The sequence below is a fragment of the Corvus hawaiiensis genome, chromosome 3 (genome assembly GCF_020740725.1).
Source record: "Corvus hawaiiensis isolate bCorHaw1 chromosome 3, bCorHaw1.pri.cur, whole genome shotgun sequence".
Lineage (NCBI taxonomy): Eukaryota > Metazoa > Chordata > Aves > Passeriformes > Corvidae > Corvus > Corvus hawaiiensis.
In genome coordinates this window covers 31,997,770-32,018,674 of record NC_063215.1, presented here as the reverse complement: position 1 = coordinate 32,018,674, position 20,905 = coordinate 31,997,770, and the positions used below count along the sequence as shown (strand labels likewise).

Genomic DNA, 20,905 nt, shown 5'->3' with positions numbered 1-20,905 from the left:
TCCCACTACTTAATTAAAAAGGAATCCTTTTAATTTTGAATGATGATATGGAGGACCAGGAGACTTTCTAAGAACAATTCATTATATGCACAATAACTGTGCTGTTAAAAAGGCTGATCTTATTATAAATAGTGGCAAATTAGCCAGCAACTTTAGATGGCCATGTGAGAAAAGTAAAAGAGAAAAATGTTAGGTGACTCTAAATCTATGGCTTTAGTGTATTTTTAGATACACATTTCTGTTATTTTATATATATCACATCCAAGAAGTAAAAACTGTAAAATAAATTTTAAAAATTGCAGATACATATGATGGTATCTGGAACTGTAGACTAATGAGCTAAATGTCACCTAATTGACTGTCTCCCTGCAAGACCTTGTAGCACACATCACTTGATATATGTCTGATATTCCATAAGGTCCTCAGAGGTCCTGTGCCCTGGAAATTTCCAGATATTGTTGTTGAGGGAGGTGATAGACAGGGGCAAAGGGATAGAGAACCATGGCTGTTTTAGATTCAGGTATCTACAGGATAGTCCTGTATTTTAAAAAAACCATGACGGATTTCCTTAGTAATGTTTCATAAAAATAAAACTATTCCTCAAATGTTTCAGATTTGGTGCAAATGGATTACATGTGGTTGGGAAGTTTCATGAGCATCATCTCAAAATTAGTTCTTATCTCATTTGTATAGTCTTCACTGCGGATGAGGTTATCTGAAAGCCATGCAAATCATACTTCTGTGTGATGGTCTGCTGCTGTCCGTCACAGAGCTAAGCTTAATAATCATTCACCTGTGACCACTGAGTCCAGTGAGCAATGGTGCACAGCAAGTTCCTCAAGAGGTATCATAAAGAAAGGACTAAATTGGACTAAATTGTGGACTCATATGGCCAGGACTTTGGTTGAAATAAACTAAAATAATGCCTCAAAGCCAATGGCCTGTACTTATTTACACAAAAATGACTCAGAGCTTAGATCAGAATGCCAGATCTTCCCAGTTAATTACAGTGACAGTGGTAATAAATGAGAACTCTATCTGCTCTAGGTACACAATCACAAGAAAATAAATCTCTTGTCTAGCACAGATTGATATATTGCTAATAAATTTCATTCAAACTTTGACATTGTGCAGCTTCACTTTGAATCAGCAAATTTAAGCTTAGATGTAGAAGCAACCCAGCTAAGGACTTCTGCACATCAAGGTCAAGCTGTTTATGCTACTGAAAGGAAAACTTGTCATTCTTGCAATACATAAATTACATGGTAGTAACTGAGGACATGGGGGCTGAAATGCACAATCGCATTCTTTCCATGGCTCTTATAATATACTCTACCCTGAGGATTTTGTGCAAGTACTCTCTAGGGAATGAAAGGCTAGAGGTCATGTGAGTGTATAATGTTTGAGGATGGTGCAAGAAATCAGATATTTCCTTAGAGAATTCTTTTTAATTAATCAAATGAAATATGTTTTTAATATCTCCAGTGCTGAAAGCTTTTGATGTTTTATTCAAAAAGCCACACAATATCTCTAGGTTACAGTAAAGGCACAATAACTCATGTAGAGGCTTAGAAGCATGGGATAGTAGAAAAAAAATATAATAGGGAATTTTTGTCCCTCATAGAAAACTGCATCCACAACATAATATTGTTCATTAATTCAGCTGTGGTGGTACAAGACTGGAGCATGATGTAAGCAAAAAAGGTTCTGCTCCTCAGCAAGGCAAGCAGAAAAGAAAACAGGGCAGGAACACCATTGTAAAGAAGAGATTTTGTGGGGCGAGTCTCTGTGGATGGAAACACAACATACAACAAGGCATGGGCACAGCACCATAAGCAAGGCATGAGGTCACCTGTACCGTGTAATAACTGGCACAGACTCTGGCATGGGGTTGGCCCTGCCTCTGGGTATTCTCATGTTCTGGGGACCACTCCCCACTGACAGTTTGGCTGCAGTTTCCCTGTTTTTGTTAACAGGGACCACAGCCACACTGCATGAGGAGGCCTTGGGGCCACAGGTAGCTCCTGGTCCACTTTGTGTACAGGTACAGAGGGGGCTGTGAGTGGCTCCAAGGTCTGGCAGCACCTTTGCCTGTGTCACATAGCATCCCTTTGGGGAAGGCTCTTCCGTGACCCTATACAATCCTTTTAAGTGTGAGCTTTGTAAAGCTTCACTCTTTACGATTCTTCATTGGGGAAGATTTCCTTTGATCTATCTCATCCTGATAATTCCCTTTTTGGGCTGATAACAGGGATTGGAAATACAGCACTATGGCACCTTTGTTAATTTGTGCAGAGTCCCCTCTTCAACAAGATTTCTGGAAATTGTGAACCACATTTCACCAGAGGCTGCACATGTATTTAAAATCAGATTATGTAAGTCTTGATATTCACTTTCAGTCCCCTGCGCTGTTCTTAAATGCCCTAGAAAGCATCTGCAGTCAGGCCACCAAAGACTTCTCTAACCATCAAACATCTCTTAGGTTTGGATTCCATTTGCAAATGCACATATGTAGCTGAAATAATTGCCACTGTTGTCAGACCTACTTTGTCAATGGCAATAAATGGTTTATAGGCAGTTTCAGAGGATTGTTAATAACCATAAATAAAGCCATTTTTGCAACAGTTTTGGTCATACTGTTCTAAGGCTGCTATGCCAAAATCCTTTTGGGAGATATTCATGGCTTGCTTAAGTGTTTTACTTGCTGCCAAGAAATTCTCCTTCTATGATTTTAATATGCAGTGGGGGAGTTTTTGTTGCTGGGTAGCCTAAGAGGAAAGCTACTAGATTTTCAATCAGGTTAGCCTTTTAGCTACCCCCACGAGCTCCTTTCTGTACTGGAAACCTCCCTTTGCAGGCCAGTTTCTAATTGCTAATGTTGAGTTTCTTCAGCAGTCTCTTTCTGATGGATTTGGGCCAGATTCCAGCCATGTCCTTACCAGAACTCAGTCAGCACTGCAAAGTCACTGTGTTGACCATCTATCTGCCTTAAATCATCCTCATATGCGAAGAATTTTTCTTCCTTTTGGAACCCTCTCCTTATATATTTGCATATTTTCTTTATTTTCACACAGATTTCAGTCTTCTGCCTGTGCAGAGCATTTACAACACCATATCCCATACAGTGAAAGAAAAATGAAGAAAATATATGTGTCTTCTGTCTTCTCTTTTGGAAGAGGAAGTTCATAGTAAGAATCTATTATTTTTTCACTGATATGAAGTTTTGACACTGAACTGGGTACCCAGTACTATGTTGTCATGGTCCCAAAGGTCTCTTGTAATGTAATTTCTTCTCCCACCAAACACCCTACAGAGATGTAGGAATCATGAGAAGGACCAGCTGTTCAAGGGTACTGTTTTGTGCCCAAAATTTCACCCAGAAAAAGGTGGCTTCTGGTTTTGGCTTGACGATTGGCTTACTAAAATTATTAATTATTTGGCTGGGGAATACCTCAAGGAAGAAACTGGAGGATCTGGCAAGCAAGAGATAAGAATAATATGATGCAAATACTGTTTTTCTCATCCAGTGAAAAATGCAAGATGTTCTAAATTAAATATAGCATCTTGAGATCTTTTTCACTGAGCTGTCAAATGTAGAAAGCATCAAGCTATGAAATTAGTAACACACCAAAAAGAAAGAAAAAAAAAATCAAGGTTAGTAGCGCCCAACTTTTCCTGCAAAAGTTTGGGTAAGGCAGCAGGGAGGTGTCTCTCAGCAGTGAGCACACTGGACATCTCTCTAATCATACTGGTCCTAGAAGTAGTTGGATGAGGTCCCAGAATGGAAACTTGGCATTTGCCTAAAAGCTGGAGACAATGGAAGCTGTTCCTTCTGCCACAGATGAGAAATTGGTTGTATCTGTTGGCCCCAGTTCATAAGGGTGGACTAGTAGCTGGAAATCACTTACCAGGAAACAGGCTGTGCTCACCCTGAGGAGCGGGAAGATCTTCAAGGGTTTACGCACAGCAATGAGTGCTCTGTTGTTGTTACTCTTTTATCTACAGATATACCCAAGGTGCTGTTTATGCCACCTTTTCCGTGAGAGGGAAACAATCAGAAGGAGCACAATCTGCTTGTGCACATCATTGTTAGTGATGACAATATGTACAGGACACAATAGGGGACACGCTGAGGAAATGCTTCTATGATAAATGGGCTGACGAAAAATGAAACAGGTGCTTCAGTGAGGTACAGACTGCAGAGCTGGGGCAAAAGTAAGCCACTGATACTCTGAGACTGTGCTCAAAAAGTTACTTTCTTAGGTCACTTCCAGGCACAGTGTGAGTTAACATGGGTTTAACCTATGAAATTGTTTCTGATGTGGTTTGGGGAAGATACTTGTGCTGTATAAGTGATTATGTAGGAAGCCTAAATTTAGACAGGGTAGCTTCAACCACTGTGCTACCTAGAGCATTTCTCACTTCCCATTGTGGCCTTGTCTGAGCTTCACATCAGTGTGAGACCCAGGCTAGGTCACACAGCCCCTGTGCTGCAGCTGCCATGGGACATAAGCCAGGGCCTGTGCCCCAGGATGGAGATGGGAGTGGATAGCAGTGGATAGTAGAGTGGAGCAACCTGAATAGTAGCCTGGTAGCTGGTATACCCCAGCAGCTCACTGTATCACAGGCAAATTCAGAGTTTATGCATCTGAGACATCTCCATGGGGGAGATGGAATGATGACCTTAGCAAACACTGTTGGTTTCTCTTGTTTGCCCTGCAGGAAATGTTTATTTACCCAGATCTTTCCTGAAGAGATATGCTGTGTAGGATATTCTCACTGAGAATGGGGCATTGCAGTTCAATAAGTATTTTGCAACCTACATGTCTGTGATAATATGTGCTCTTAAAAAAGGAAGCAGACATCAGCATTGCACTTCTAATTATTCTTACCACAGTTGTTGGATGTAGCATGCACAATTGCCATTGTAGAAAGAGGTTGTACCTTTCCCATTCAGGTAGGGTCACTGGTGGTAGTCAACCAGTTTGTTTCCCTTTTTTTTTATGTGGGGGATACCACAAGAAAGAACAAAACATCCATAGATGGGGAAATATGTGAATGGAGAAACCAGAAACAAAATCCTCTGGGGCAGCAGTACCCCCAGAGCTGTGTGAGTGCACCTTTCAGTGCTGGACCTGTCCCATACAGGGGTCAGGTTCACCTGGTGCTCTCAGCTCCTGTGTGTCAGGGGACTGCTGTCACTCAGTTTGATGCTGCTTGGTTAGAGGAGTCACTGTCTTTGTTTTGGCAAGCTTTGGCAGATGAAGGTCCTTGCCTGAGTGCGGGTTAGTTTAATGCCAAATTGGACTTTAGCTAGAGCATGGAGCAGTGTAGGAGGCAACTTGAGCGAAAGGCTGGGCTGCTGCTGTGGGTTCAACGAGCCATTTTCAGCAAGATCCACTTCTTCACATTTTAGGAGTGCTTCCTACATCCAAAATACCCTTTAGAAAGCAATACATAGAAGCAATAACACTGGTATTTGCTAAATCTACCTGCCTTATCAAGCCAGATACAACCCTGTAAAACTTAAAGCACCCAGTAGTTTATCCCTTGGTGGCAGGTGATTGCATCGCCACTGCCGGTACTAGGACTCCTCTGCCTGAGGGAGCCAGTTCTGCACAAGCTGTGCTCTAGGCTGGCAAAGGGCACAGACTTTGCTGGCTGTGCTGCACGGACCACCAGCAGGAGGCAGCAGGTTTGGGCAGCAGCTGAGCTCAGTAGTGGGAGAGGGGCCGTGACAGAGGAGGTGTTGCAGCCAAATCTGTGGGATGCATTCAGTCCACTGTGACTTTTCATAGTGACCCCTTTTTCCACCAGTTGCTCCCTATGCACCACTGACATGATTTCTTATTAAAAGATAATCACATTATCGGGCTCTTTGAAGCAGACTGTAGCTGGTTTGTGTCTCTGGCCCCAAATAGCAATTCTTTCTGCTTTCCTAAAATGTGTACAATCACTGTGCAAGTGTGCAGGAGTGTGAGCAGGCTGGGAGCAGCAGACAATGGTGAACAAGGGGTGAAAAACTCCTACCATCGACCATGGGTTTGGGCTGGGAACTCTTCAGCCGCAGCGAGGGCCTGAAGCGGGTTCGGTCATTGAAGCTCCAGCTCTTCTGGACTTTGGTTGGGCTGCCCTCAGTGGCAATGTCAGCACTTGGTGACCGGCGATCTCCGACTGAAGATTGCCTGTTTTTTATACTTTGACCTCGTGGGCTGGCCATCCGGACCCGCTCCTTAAAACTTAGCTTTTGACTGTGGGAGAGAGAAATAGATTTTATATCATAGTTCCTTCAATGCATTTCTTTTTTCTATTGTATGATAATTGAAAATAATGTGTAAAAAATCTCACTGGTATGAATCTGTTTCTTACACACATTTATTTTCATTGAATATATTTCATTTGTGAATGGAACTGATTTGATGTAATTGCTTTTTGATAGAAGTATGAGCATTGGCAGTTTATAACACAGTATAGAATAACCTTGTAAAAGAAATTAAAAATAACAAATAGAAACAAATTTCACCCAATTATTATACATTATTCTCTATGATTTTTTTTATTACTTGAACTGGAAATAGGTTTGTTTCCATCTTAGTCAGCCTAGCTCAGTGCGTTTCTGGCCATATCTTCAGATAAACAAAACCAAAACGTATTTTATTGTTACTGCATGCCATGTAGTATTGTCTGGTTTGTTTTTCTTTTTAAGCAGGCAAAAATACTGTTAGTGTATATTCATGCTTTTTCCGGATGTGGCACTTCCAACATTTCATATGTATGGTTAGTGATCACTCATATCCAGAATTCCTTGTTAGAGCACTTCCTTGGACACGACAAAACCAAAATTCATAAAATCCAAGAAACAACATGATGACGGATTAATGGAAATGCAATGATATGCTGTATGCTCTCTAAAGTCATTGCTGAAGATTAAGCTGGAAGCTGACTATGTGCAGGTGGTATTGGACAGGCACCAGAGCCCAGCCTAGCTCATGACTGTCTACTGCACCAGTGGTGACCCTGTGATCTTATGGTTGACCAATAGTGAGGTTTTTCCCCCTGCTGTGCTTGTAATCATCCCCTGCAGCCAGCTAAATGTGGGATTTGTAGATTTTCTATTTCCCAGTGCTTAAATTACCTTTGTTCAAACATATTTGATGAACATCCTGTGGTCACTGTGACTATCTGCCTATGCTTTTTTTGTTTGTCCCTTCCTGTAGCAGAAGACACAAAGTGGAAACAGAGAAGGAGTCTGACACCAAGGTCTGGAAACCTTGTTTTATCTGCAAGGTTAAATTCACTTGGTTGTGATGGTCAGGTTTTAGCTTTTATATTTTTCAGATTCTTTACTGCCTAGTATGTAACTCTGAAAGTTCATACAGCCTGTTAGCTACTGTTGTCACATTTTGGTTAGGCATAACAAACCCTCTCTGGGCCTGAACTCAAGGACACTTGCACTCTGAAAACACAGTGTTAATATGTAATTATATGAAATGGAAAGTAATTATAAACTGTGAAGTGTTGAGATAAACATCTCTTTGTCCATGCATAGCAAAGCATAGCATTTCAGTCTGAATAAAAACATCACTGACAGCAGAAAGGATGCAGTTTGCTGCAGGCAAAACACATGCTGGGATGCTTCTAATGTGGTAATTTTCTAGAGTACTAAAAAGTAAGCACATCAATAGAAAGATTATTAGATAAATGTATTTCTATATGGCATGTTGGATTACTTGAAAGAATACCTTTACTATAATTTCTGAATGTAATCCCCTTTTTTCCTTGCCCAAAATAAGCAATTGTTGAAATAAATACATCACAGTGCTGAAAATATTATCTGTTTCCATTGTAATTGTTACCCAGTGCTGTGGCCTAAGCAATACAAAAGACCCAGAGAACCTAATATTTGAATGAAAAATGAGTTCCAAAATTTAACTTTGAATACAAATTACACTTTGAGACTGAATTATATTTCAGCTCAGAACTTAATGAAAATATTAACTGTAAAATATTTATTAACCACATTATTACATTGTCATATTATGCAGAATGAGGAAGAGAATCAAAATTGACTTCTTATTACAGATATTATTCCTACAAGTGTCCCTCTTTTTTTAACTCCCCTTACGGCTCAAATTGTACTTGCTATTGGAAAATGAAGTCAAATGATGCTCTTTTTTTGCAAACATTAGAGTTTAAAAAATTCTAAACAGCTGTCTTCCTGCTGGACTAATAAAAATGAAAGGAAAATGGGTAAAATAGCCATAAAAGCTATCTATATAGATCCTATTTTTTATAATCCCATTAACTCCAAAATAAAAACGAAAATAAAACCAGAATCAAAACAGCACATGTGCTATTCTGTCAATTAATTTGTACTAATGAAAGCACTTGCTGCCTTTAAATGATTGGTAGACATGGGTATTTCATTTATAAAAGCTGAATAGTACACAATGGCTACTTAACCTGAGTATCTTTAGTTCTCCAAATCAAAGCAGTGAGGCAATGGTGAAAGGAACAGTAGGCATTTTATCTGTACTACAGACATTTTTCAAAAGTGCAACGCTGAGAATGAAAATATTAATGTAAACTGCAGAGCTCATACTTAAAAAATAAACCAAAATTGGCTTTGTAGCAATGGCAGTGTACTGGCATGCCAAGGGTCCATGCAGAGGGTGCTGCATCATGAAGAGAAACACAGCCCCCAAAAGGAAGCATGGTTTGGAAACTGTCTTTTGCATCTTCAGATGCATCCCCAAAGAGACTAGTTGTAGCAGTTCTTTGCTTCTTGGATCCCTGTTCCTATTTTGAGACTGGTGGGAAATGTTCCTGAAGTCACTGGCTCCTTCTCAGCACAGGCATAAATTGTGGGACTGGTAGCAGTGGAGAAGAAAGGTTGGGAGAAGAAAGCTTGTCCTTGGGAACACACTGTCTTGGGGCTCTTCTATGTATGAAAAATAACAGATCATGAATGAGTAACTGAGTCAGAGAACTTGAGAATATCCTCACCAGGCTTTTCCCCATAGTGAAAGTCCCTTTCCTTATAGGATAAAGCCTGGTTCCTGGCTCGGGATTCTTTGTTGCAATAGTGGTAGAGATGGTGTTAAAATTACAGAGTGAAGATAATCTTACACCTTTCAAGTATCTTTGGACATTCTGCATTCAAATCAGTAGCCAGTGAATCCTTTAGGGCTCTGTATTCTGATTTTATGCTGGTTGGATCAACACTGGCTAGTGCATGCTAAAAATCCTTCACCTTTTGCAGGTCCTGGCCTACTATATTTTCCTCTTTCACATTTTTTCCCCTCTCTTTTTACATGGTATCCAAAGGAAATCCCTTGAATCAATGTAAACCTGTTAATGACCGTTAGATATTCATGTATCCCCGTAAGTATTCACAAACTTTGAGTGTTTGTCCAAAGGGCAAAAACCACAAGAAAGAATCAGGAAAATAAAATCACACAAGTTCCTAAATCAAACCTAAATGACAAAGATCTGAGGGATCCACAGCTGTGTCCAGTTATCTCTGCATTCCTTTAGATGTGTGTCTGTCCATCATTTCTTGTACTTTATATGACTGATAATTTAGCCTAGCTGGTTGACATACAGTTTTGCTTCCTATGAGTCTTCCCTGGCAATGGTAATCACTTTGGACCTATCACTCCTTTAATTTTGCAGGCTGAAAGTTGTGGAATGTATTCTTATCGCTAACACTGGAGCTTTGAAGCATCTTTTAGTGGAGATCCATTACAACTGGCGGCTGTAGAAAAGGAAGCAAATGACTTTTCTGTACTTGTCTGCCTTCTGAAAGGTCAGTTGTAGGATCTTATGACTCATTCCTCCCATCCAAGCCCAAGGCGCTTATTTCCCTAGGACAGCAAATGACTTTCTAGTTCTTATTTCTTCGTTTCCAAATTCTGCCTTTACCACCCTTGATTTATGAAGAAAGAGGTGTGTTGGGACACTAGAGGTCACTGTAGCTTCACTGCAGAGGGAATGAACACTTCTCTGCTGGTCCAAATGACTACCCTGGATAAGAGTTTGTTTAAATTGACAGATGCATACAAACCTTTGCTCGCTCTGTCTTCCATGGACCATCTCCCTGTACTTTGTTAACTGAGCAACTCTTTCCCTTCCAGTCCCACTCCCCCATTTGCCTGCCACCTTCCTGCATTTCTGGTCAAGTCAAACTTCTGCTCTTCTTCAGCCTCAGACCTGCAGCACTACTGCTTGCTACTAGCCACAACTTACACCTTGTTTTTTAGCTTTTCATACTGAGCTGGTTGGTGGAAGCAAGAATAGGAAGAATTTGAAATAAATCAGAAATAACTGGAAGGTGAGGGAGAATGCTCTGAGTCTTGAGACAGAAGCTAAAACTGCCAAAAATTATTACCTATGGCAAACAACAGCAAGCAGATGCACATGCCAATTTTCAGTAGTTAGCTACCTATAAATACATGTGTTGATTCTTACTGAGCCTAAAAATACTTTTACTGAAATTAAGCTAAGTCAAACAAATGCAAATGCAATGGATAATACGGTGAGACCTGAAGTTCAAACATTCAAAACTTCACCACCAGTCTCGTGCCAGGACCATGAACTCAAGAAATTTAGTGTTGTATTTCATACCTTCAATGAGTAATAACAAGAATTTCAGGCCACAGTGTTTTATAGTTCAATTGTCAAACAGAAAAGGAAATATTCAGGGTGTTTGTGCAGTTTTTCCTTTTCCAAAGAAATTCTAAATGAAGATAAACTATTTTGATCTTAATTTTCTGTAATCAGTTTGTACTTCTACTGTCTTTTACATTATTTTTAAAAAGTAAGAAATAATGCAATCAGCTTGAGATATGAATCATAGGTTTCTTCCCATGAGATTCATCCATCTAGGAATTACCATTTTTGGTAAGAGACACAATTTCCATGGAATTCAGCTGAAGCAGATGCTTGATTTCACATGCATTCCTCTACCTTCCAGTACAGGATGCAGGCACATCTTCCATAAGCTGTGTCCAAGGGGATTCTTCTCAAGAACAAGTGCACATTTTGACTGTTGTAATTGCCTAGCATGTTATAGCTTAATATTCCCCACTAATTATTAGATGGAGAACTCGACTGCCATGGTCATAAAAATCCTCTTGGACTTTGGGAAATGGCTTTACCCAAACATTCAACCCCAGTTTTAGATCTCCACAGGGTAATGCATTCGAAAAGCTGAAGTCTCAGACAGAGAAGGGGAATGGGGCTTTGTAATATCATGGCGTGCTGCACACTGCAATTGTCTGGCTGGATGAGTCTGAAACAACTGGTGTTGCTGCCATTGTATTAATGGCATTGCAGGCAACAAGCAGAAAGGGACTTAAAAGCACTTAAAAATAAATAGGAAACATCGTTTGGAGAAGTAAGGAACTTTAAAGCACTAAGAAGGGGAAGTAAATGAATCATGCACCTGATGTTAGTTGGCATTCTCAAACATCACGTGAATAGGCAGGATGCTGAATAGTTGGCATTCTCAAACATCATGTGAATAGGCAGGATGCTGAATACCTATGTTTCCGAGGGGTGTACATCCTGAAGAGCTTCTGTTTATTACTACAAAGCTTACTAGGAGTGAGGGGAGATAGAGGACTGTGTTACTAAGCATTCCAGTGCTAGATAAGGGGTTAGGTTTTCCACCTCAAGTTAGATTATACATCACTGGCAATTTCTTTTTTATATGGTGCATGCAGAGTGTTTACATTTAATCTACTTTTAGAAACAGATATGGTATAGGAGGTGAAACAATTCCATAATATAATTCACTTGTTTCCCTCAGAACAGGGCTGAATTTTCCCCCCAAGATCTTATACTGGCAAAACTGCTCCTTATTGCACCAGAGAATTGTCTAAATAGGGAATGCATATTCAGCCTCATGAGTTACAAGACTAGATGGGTGACATTCATCCTTTGCAGACACCCAGTGCATGTCCTACACACAGTTTTAGACTGATTATGCTCTCTGTATGTCACAAGATTCATCAGTCTTGATCTAGTTTCCTGCACAGGAACTATTTCAGCCATGTTGTATAAATGAACAGAAATAAATATTATTTATATAAATATATATATGTTTGTTTTCAGTGTGTGCATTTGTAGTTATTGAGAATTTAACATATAGGCTTTTAAAATAACTTACACAAGTCTAGAACCAATTTATAGAAATACCTCATTTATAGCTTGGATACACCAGAGAGGTTGTCTACTAATACTTTGATAAATTATTAATTAGAATACTTGTGTGTAAAATTTTGGGAAATACAACATGCATATTTTTATTAAAATCAATGTGAAGCTACAGCCTCATAAGCACAGCTCTCTCAACTCAAATGCATAGCAACATTTAATCACCTAATGAAAGACTGTAGCTCTATACATGACAAAACACAAGAATTAATTTCTGTAAATATAAGCCAATTTGGTAGGAAAGAAAATAATAAACTTTTCCCTAACACGAGTTTTTCTCTATTGTTATTAGAAGGGAATATAGAGCAAAGAGCATATTCAGAATGCAATCCAATGTACTACTTGTGCAAACATGTCTCCTTTTAAAGAGTGAAACAAGAAGCTTACTTAGTTCACATAGCATCCCATGCAAGTAACTTAACATCACAGTAAGAAACAAGTTAAATAGTCAAGGACAGATATCTCAAAGTACATTGCAGTAGGTTGCATTTACATCTTTGCCACAAAAGACCACATACACCACATGTATTTTCAGTCATATAAACACACAGTGATATATCAGCATAAGAGTGATATACAGACACTGGCAAAACACACCTTTTTTGAAAAGGCACTGAGTGGTCTGCAGGGTTTTTACTGTAGAACATGATCTCAGAAGTTAACTAGTTCATTTTTACCCATACACTAATTTACAGCAGTGCACAAATTAGTTAAGAGTTTCTGAAGGAGCAGGCATCTTCCATTCAGTGAAAATAAAGTGACCAAATCTGACTAAATTGTTGACTTCTTTTAAAGACACAATTGGTATCATTAATATGGAGAACATAAGCTGATTTTGACAGCTGAGTGTTTGGTTGTTGGTTTTTATGTTTTTGTTTTTGTTTTTGTTTTGTTTTTTTAATCTAGTTTCCAGTTATTGTAAGTAAATTTGTCTTTTTTAGTGCTTGCAGGTACAACTGGGAATAACCTCTCTCCTCTGCACAAATCCCGGTTTTACAGGGATGTACTCATTTGCTGGCAACTTCTGTGTCACCTTTAAAAAAGTCAATTTTAAATGTTGCTGTCAAAAGACTAGGAAATACAGCTGGTGAGAGCAAGAAGTTTGGATCAGACTGTAATAATTTAATGAGATCAATATGTTCCTAGCAAGCCTGTGGAGGTAATGTATACAAAAAGTCCCAGAACTGACAGAGCAAATCCTGTCCCCTTGAGTTACAGTGACACTAACAGCGGTTACATGTGCTTGGAGGAAAAGGTTGGAGTCAGGTGCCAGAGGAGCAATCTGGGAAGTGGAATGGGACACGGGTAATTGATGTGACGATTTTCATCCCTAACTGAATAACCCAGAAGCATTTGTGAACCACGGTACAACTTGGGGCTGGATGTATTTCAGGGGCTGATGTGTCACCAACACTTTTTTCCTTGGCTTTTCAGCATTTTCTGATGGGAGGTGAAGTCTGCTATTCTCTGAGCATGCTGATACCGCAGTGCCGGCTGCCAAATGCCTGCTGATTCCCATCCCTAATGAGTTTCTGAGATAATTTCTCTTATAGCCACTGAGTCCTTTCCTGTCCCTAAGGGTTTGGGCTATCATTACAGCAAAGACCAGCATTTTCTCCCACTTCCTTAGGACATGCCTCTCCAGAGCTTTATTTACCTAGTGAGAATAGCCCTGCCAAGGCTTTCTGCTGCCAGCTGTAGGCAGTTGGTGCTCAGCCGCGATCTAGGCTGGGTGGAAGCCCACCTGCGCTCCCAGCTGACTGCAGTGGGGCTTTCTTCAGGCAACATACCAGTCTGGCTCAACTAGGCCAAGGGGGAGTGCAAGCCATGCAGCCAGGAGGAGGTAAGACACTGCAGTGCTGCTTTCCCCCCCCACCTCCTATGTCCCAAAATGCTCCTTAGGAGGGGATGACAGAAAAGTTAGAAAATGTGGAGTCATGGCACTGAGGAAGCCTTGAGGATGCTCCTGCAGAGCAAAGGTGACATCCAAGCAGCCCCATCAGAGGGTCCTTACCCTCCAGTGGAGGGCTGGTGGGCTTCTTCACCTTGCCAAATAAACTATATGTCTGTAACTTCCACTGCAATTCCCGCATCAATTTTACAGCAGAAGCAAGGGCGGTGTCCTTGCCCAGGAGCTGGGTCTGGAGAGGCTGCTCCGCTGGCTGCTCTGCCACTGTTCAAACTGAGCTCCTCAAAGCTAAAACATGTTAGATGTGTAAAAAATTGCCTATTTTTTTCCATAGAAAAACTGAGACAAAGAAGCAAATTTCAGCAGCGTATGAGTTTAAAAAATCCAATTTGCGATTATTATCTATCAACAGTTGCAGTTCATTGAACCTACTGTACAGAACCCGAGACATCTAAAAGCCATTAGGAAACAGCAATTTCACAGATAAAAGGAATAAAAGAAACTACAAACCTGCTAGAAGATTCCCCTTGTTCTTTTCTTCAGGTCAGGGAGTGGGAGGGAAAAACATACTTGTTATGCAGATAGTAATCACATTACTTAGTTACAGATGATGTTATATATATGATAAACGTAAATGGGTATGTTAATTGGTGTACAACACACGTTACATTGCAACCACAAAAACATTCAAGCAAGACTCATAACTACAATGCTTCTGGAAAATAAACTTTTCAGTTTTTTTAACACATGCATAACATGCTTAGTACATACCACTGCAGACTGAGTTGGCAAAGCACTTAGGCAAAACGCATTGCTGACACATATATAACAGAAAGCTGTAGGTTCTTATTAGATAAAGCTATTTCTGGTAAATAAAAAGGTTTAATTTTAGGATAACACAGCAATATGCTTATTAAAAATAAGAAGTAGATGCACTTTTGAGGGACAGTCATATTTTAGAATATTTTATGTGGGATACAGCTTCATTATTTATGTAATTTTATATCCATCCATTTATACCAATGTTGCTTTCAACCTGTTTGTATATGTAAAATATCAATACTTCATGTAACTTTTAATCTAAAAGCTCCTTTTAGTTTGGAGCAGTTTGGAATTACAGTTATGGTAATGGATTACTTACGGCTCTGTTCTTGTCAACTCTTTGAAATTCAAAGATCAGCTTTGGATACCCAGCCAAACTTCTTTTTGGCTGAGCTTTTTGGCACACAATTACCTTTTTACTGTCATGTGGATGTTCATCACCCAGCTTTGAGAGAAACCACTAATTCTCTTGCACTGTCTGCAATTAACAACAGTTAAGATGCTTATCAGAGCTTTCCCATAAGGCTCTTAGCGCTCTCCTTTTTGATCTTTATCAAGTGTCTTTTACTTCCTGATCTATGCCCTGTATTGAATCAGTCAACTTGCTGCCTTCTGCTAAACCTTTTACTGAATTATTGAAAAGTCTCGGGCTGCCAGTGCTCTGTGAATTCTCACCCAAGCTAGAGTATCAAATATTTCCTGTCTGCCAAACTGTGGCAACAGGTCTTTTGAGTCATCTTCCACTATCTATATGTATGACTGTGTATATATTTTGTCCTAAGGAAATACTGAATATATCAGAAGGTATGACAAAAAGGAGCAAATTCCCCAGTGCATTCACCTGCAAAATACCACAAGGCACTCTTCCTTTGGAAAGGCAGATCAGCAGCTACAGCCTTATACAGAGGCACAGACATAAACATACCATTGAACCAAGGAACAAGCTCTGCATTAAACTTGGTATTTTCCTCCTTAAGGATAATTTGGAATGAGGTGAATCATTAGCCGTGATGCATGAGTGGGTTGCTGGGAAAATGTTTCTAATGCCAGTGCATTTCTAAGATAAATAGCAATGATTTGTATTTGTTCCTGGGCTCCTACATGATATTAATCTGATTTGTTAGTTGAAATTTTTAATGAGAAAATTGGAGAGGACTTAAGGCAACAAACCATGACAAAACAGACAAATACTAGTTCTCTATAAGCTTGAACAGACATCAAAACCAGCACCAGCTGCCATATTTGTACCTACTTTGTAGGGCTGCAGGTATGCAAGGCCTTCAAATGAGGCTTCCAGGTAGCAATGGAAACTGATTTCTCATCAGCAGCATAACTACGCCATACACACTACGTGCAGGATATATGGTAAAAAAAGAAAAAACAAGGCAAGAGGGAGCAGGGGATGAAACAAAAAATTGAAAAGCAGATTAGTAACCAATACAAGTTGTATCTTTCTCTTATCATTCATAGCACTGATACATGCCTGAGGGGAGGAAGAATACTTTCATAATATCGCCAGGTGGCTGCCACGTTTGTTCTGCTGGCATCGGTAGAATAAAACCGCCAGGAAGCCTGGTATGGGGAAACAATAGAAAAGTACAAAGGAACCAAGAAAATGAAGTGACAATGCCACCGCACTGACTATGGAGTGAGGGGATTTTGCTCAGACCAGGATGTGCTCAGTTAGGCTGATTCAGGAAATACCAGTACAAACCTATCAAAACTTTTGTGAATCCCAGTACACCTTATGTGGTAAGATAAGAGTTACTGGCTCCATGAAAGCACCAGAAGATATTCAGCATATAAAGGTGCTCAGAAAAGCATTGCAGTGATTTATTTGTGACAAGTCCATAGGGGACACCCCCACAAACTTGCAGTCTGAGGTAAAGAAAGTGTCATAATACATTCTGCAAATCATAATGAAAACCAGACAAAAAGCATTTAGAAGAAAAAAGAAGTATTCTCTGTGGTTTGAAACACTGTTAAATGTTTAAAAACACAAAATTAATAATTTCAAAGGTGAGTGACCAAAGCATAGCATTGAAAATGTATCCATTGTTTGGATTTATAGTGCATGTAGATAGTAAGATTAGCCTCGGTTCTACAAGCTGGGATGTGTTCCCTGATGTCAGCATAACTATATTAATTTGTACTAGCTGAGCATCTGTGCTTCCTGTATATTGTCAACCATTAAATGTCATCTAGGTATTCTTGTATGGAAGCTAATACCCTGTGTTTTCCTACTGTGTATCTCCCAGAAGCATATCCAGTCTTCATTAACAGATGGACAACATGTTACTCACTTTGAAAATTGCTTCACTGGTTGATCATTCTCATTGTCAAAAATTTCTGCATTATTTTTAATTTGAAACTCTTTGGTTTTGGCTTATAGCCAGAGTTACTCGTTATGTTTCTGTCTGCTACATTAAATAGTCCAATAGGTTCCATCTCTGAGCTTCTGTGTTCAAATAATGCTCACACTAAGTATTTCTTATAAGCTAAAGAAATTGAGAAAAGTATGTCCATATGAAACATTTCACTTTTCTATAGCTATCCTTACGTCAGGTAAAGGCTCTAGCAAACAGTCTGTGGCAACAGATGAGTTAGCACAGACTAATTCTACAGCATAACTGGTTAGAAAATAGACATTACTCTGATAAGTTTGAGACGATTTAAAAAACTGGGGCACTGTTACAGTACCCAATGATATGCAGTTCAGACACATCCTGCATTTATGAACACAAAATTTTCTCCAGTCCTTGACCCATTTTTTCCAATGTTTTATTTGCTTTCTCTAATATTCCAGTCTCACTTACAAACCGTAGATGCTGAGTTGATATGTAGCATATTAGTATGAGCATCATCATACACAGTGGTAGTGTATGTCTTCTCCTTATCAGTCTTCTCCTTGTTATGTTTATGGTTCTGTATCTAAGGACTTTAATTAAATCAGGTGGAGTAACATACTGGGAACTTGTATGAAGCTCTTGACCCTTCTTTACCACACTTTGTCCTCTGTATTTCTCATCCTTAGTCAAATCCTTTCCCGATTCACTAAAACTGGGATAGACACATCTTGTAATAATCCAGATTCAGTTTCTAGATTAAGTTTTGTATTTGTTGTATTAAAATATTTGGCAGTAATCCTTTCACCCTAAAAGTCACCCTGATCGCCCTTGGTTTTATTCCTGTGTGCCTGCTGTCATATTTCCTATTCTGCCAGGCCTTGTGCCTTCAGAAAATATCTCTACCAGCAATTTTTTATTAATTTCTGGATCAGTGAAAGTGTTGAACCTGTAAATGAACATGTAAATGCTGAACAGCCTTCATCATGGGATCCCACAACAAATATCTTCCTTTCACAATGATTTTGTCCACTGAGCGTCACTCTCCAAAATCAGGCAGCTAGTTAGTCTTAGTCTATTTAGCATGCTGTCTTACTAATATTTTGGTTGAACTGTCATAAAATAATAATAAGAGCTACTTCCAAAATCTAAATCTATTATGTGTTTCCTCTGGCAACCAAGCTTGGAAGAAGTAGATTAGAATACATTGTTAGAAAGCACCCCAAACAGTCATTCTAAAGTAGACACAAAAGGAGTGGAATTATTTTTTAAATTATTCTAACAAATATTACATTTGAAATATTTAGGATTTAATAATAATCTAAGAGTAATAATGGAAAATATTCATTAACTTTAAGAATGCTTCAAAGACAGTCTGACATCTATCTGTACTTAACATGGAACCCTAGCATATTCGTCCTCAGCTTCTTTATTTGGATTTATTATTTAAAAAATAAAACCCAGCATAAATGGCACACATAGAACACTTGACGTTCCAGGAAAATAAACTAGGACTCTAGAAAATTATTTCCCCCCCTTTTTTTTCAGTGCATCAAGTACAGTAAAGCTTGGTGCAAAATGATTCTTTAGAGTATTTTCTCAGTTTTAACTAGGACTGAAAGTTAAGGAAAAACCCAATGCAAAACAGCTGCCTAAAACATACCATGCCACTTTTGATTTGCACCATCATGTCAGAACAACTTCAGACAATTTCAGACATTTTGAAATTGTTGGTACCTACATTTCCAGCTTTTGAATTGACTAATAGTGAAAGCAATTCTCTGGGCAGGACACTTTTCTTCTTCACCAAGTATATCACGGACTTAAATACTCTAAACCCTGTAGTAGATAAAAAGTAGCTTAATGTAGGCAAGAGCACTGTGCTGTCATTGGGTTGTCTAGGGATCAATTTTCTTTTTCCAAATAATTTTCTAACTGCAGGTATGCATTTGTCATCCTTGCCTTGGTTTCTTTAACATGGATAGAAGAAACAAAAACTACACACAGAACTGCTATATATAGTTTGTCTTGATGATCTTAAAGGTCTTTTCCAACCTAAATGAATCTGTGATTCTGTACAGAATTATGGCAACACATAGCAGTCACTGAATACAGTTATTTCATGAAACTAACCAATATGTTAAATATTATTTCCACAAAACTTTCCAAATGGAAATAATAAGACTTTTTCCAATACGTGCTTTAAATCACCTGCTATTATCTTTTTGGTGATTTCATATTTACCTGAATTAGACTTGCAGCTGGATTCCTTCTTTTCTCAAAGTGTTTCTGACGATGCTGTTCCTGGACTTTCAATGCAAATCCTGAGCCAAGGATGCCCTGCAATATCATTTTATCAATGTGTAGGTAGTCTTTCAACAAATATACATCATCAATTATGAAGATTTTGTGAAGATGTTACAACATATGGCTGCTTCAGATAAGACATTTATGAGCAGTATATGACAGTATAAGGCAAAGAAGCAGTGCCCCTTTCCTGGTGAAGCAGGAGATTCCTTGCATAACATCTGTGGTGCTACCAATGACCACCCACCCCACCCATTGCCTGGGTTTGTGCTACACAGTATTCCAGCAACTACAAAGGCCATAGAGATAGATATAGATATATATTTATAAAATCAAACTGGGATATTCAGAGGAACTTTAGTCAGGAATGAGGAAATTACCAGCTGGCAGATATGCAGATATATATGGACCCCAAAGTCCACATCTGAAGTACTTACTGCAACTTTTGATTTTAGAAAAGTTAAAAAATGCTTTTCTTAACAGATTAAGACCATTTATCCTTGATTTTTCCCAATAAATAATGCCCATTGTTCATTTTAGAGGCTATGAAAAAGGTGATTATGAAACCTCTCCTCTTTTAGCATTTTTACCTTTGAGTAAGATGAATTTGACCCTAACTGAATAGATCCAAAGACTGAGGATGTTTTCCTCCTTGACTTGCAAGGAGTGTAATATTTCTGCTGGACATGTCTGCATTATAAGGAAGAATATTTCCACTCGATTCTTAGGATAAAATAATATTAGAAGTGCAAAAGTTTCCCACATACCTCTTGTTTTACAGACAGATTCAGCACAGAAGTATTTATGAGGAAAACTAGTATCTGTACATAGATATGACATGAGGAACAAAAGTTGTGGCATCTCTAATAGGTAAGGTTATTCATCTTTTCATTGTAGGGCTGGCAAGACTAACTTTCTTGTTAGTGGTGACTAGGTAACAAAAGGAATTAATTACAGTAGGTGTCAATAAATGTCAAAGATTCACAAACAGGTAATGAGTTATAATTATATGCATTATAGTATGTCAAAGATACTGAAATACTCTTTGTAGTTAGAGTAAGAAATAAATGCAGTGCACCAGACGATTTAATGCTGTTGACAAATGCTGACTTTTAATCTTGGTTTATCTATATGGTTGAAAACAAATGAAGAATTATGACATCCATGTTTTATAGTGACCTATAGATAGAGTATAAGAGTATTAAAATATCAAAAGACATTGCATTGGAGACAATATAAAAAATACAAATGCCACTTCTCATTTCATGCTAATTCAAAACTAATTTTAAAAAAAAGATTTACC

General features: G+C 38.8%; 1 protein-coding gene across 2 annotated transcripts in view; it reads right to left on the bottom strand.

Moving 5' to 3' along the window:
• KCNQ5 (potassium voltage-gated channel subfamily Q member 5) overlaps positions 1–20,905 on the bottom strand; it is a 282,213-nt gene that overhangs the window by 21,397 nt on the left and 239,911 nt on the right. The window contains exons 7-10 of one of the 2 annotated variants that reach the window (XM_048298185.1): positions 19,540–19,635; positions 16,203–16,297; positions 14,639–14,665; positions 6,031–6,251 (exon numbers count right to left, since the gene is read on the bottom strand). In XM_048298185.1, the coding sequence (XP_048154142.1) occupies positions 6,031–6,251; positions 14,639–14,665; positions 16,203–16,297; positions 19,540–19,635 (439 nt within the window). The remainder of the gene's footprint in view (positions 1–6,030; positions 6,252–14,638; positions 14,666–16,202; positions 16,298–19,539; positions 19,636–20,905) is intronic. The other variant, XM_048298186.1, reaches the window with a different exon arrangement.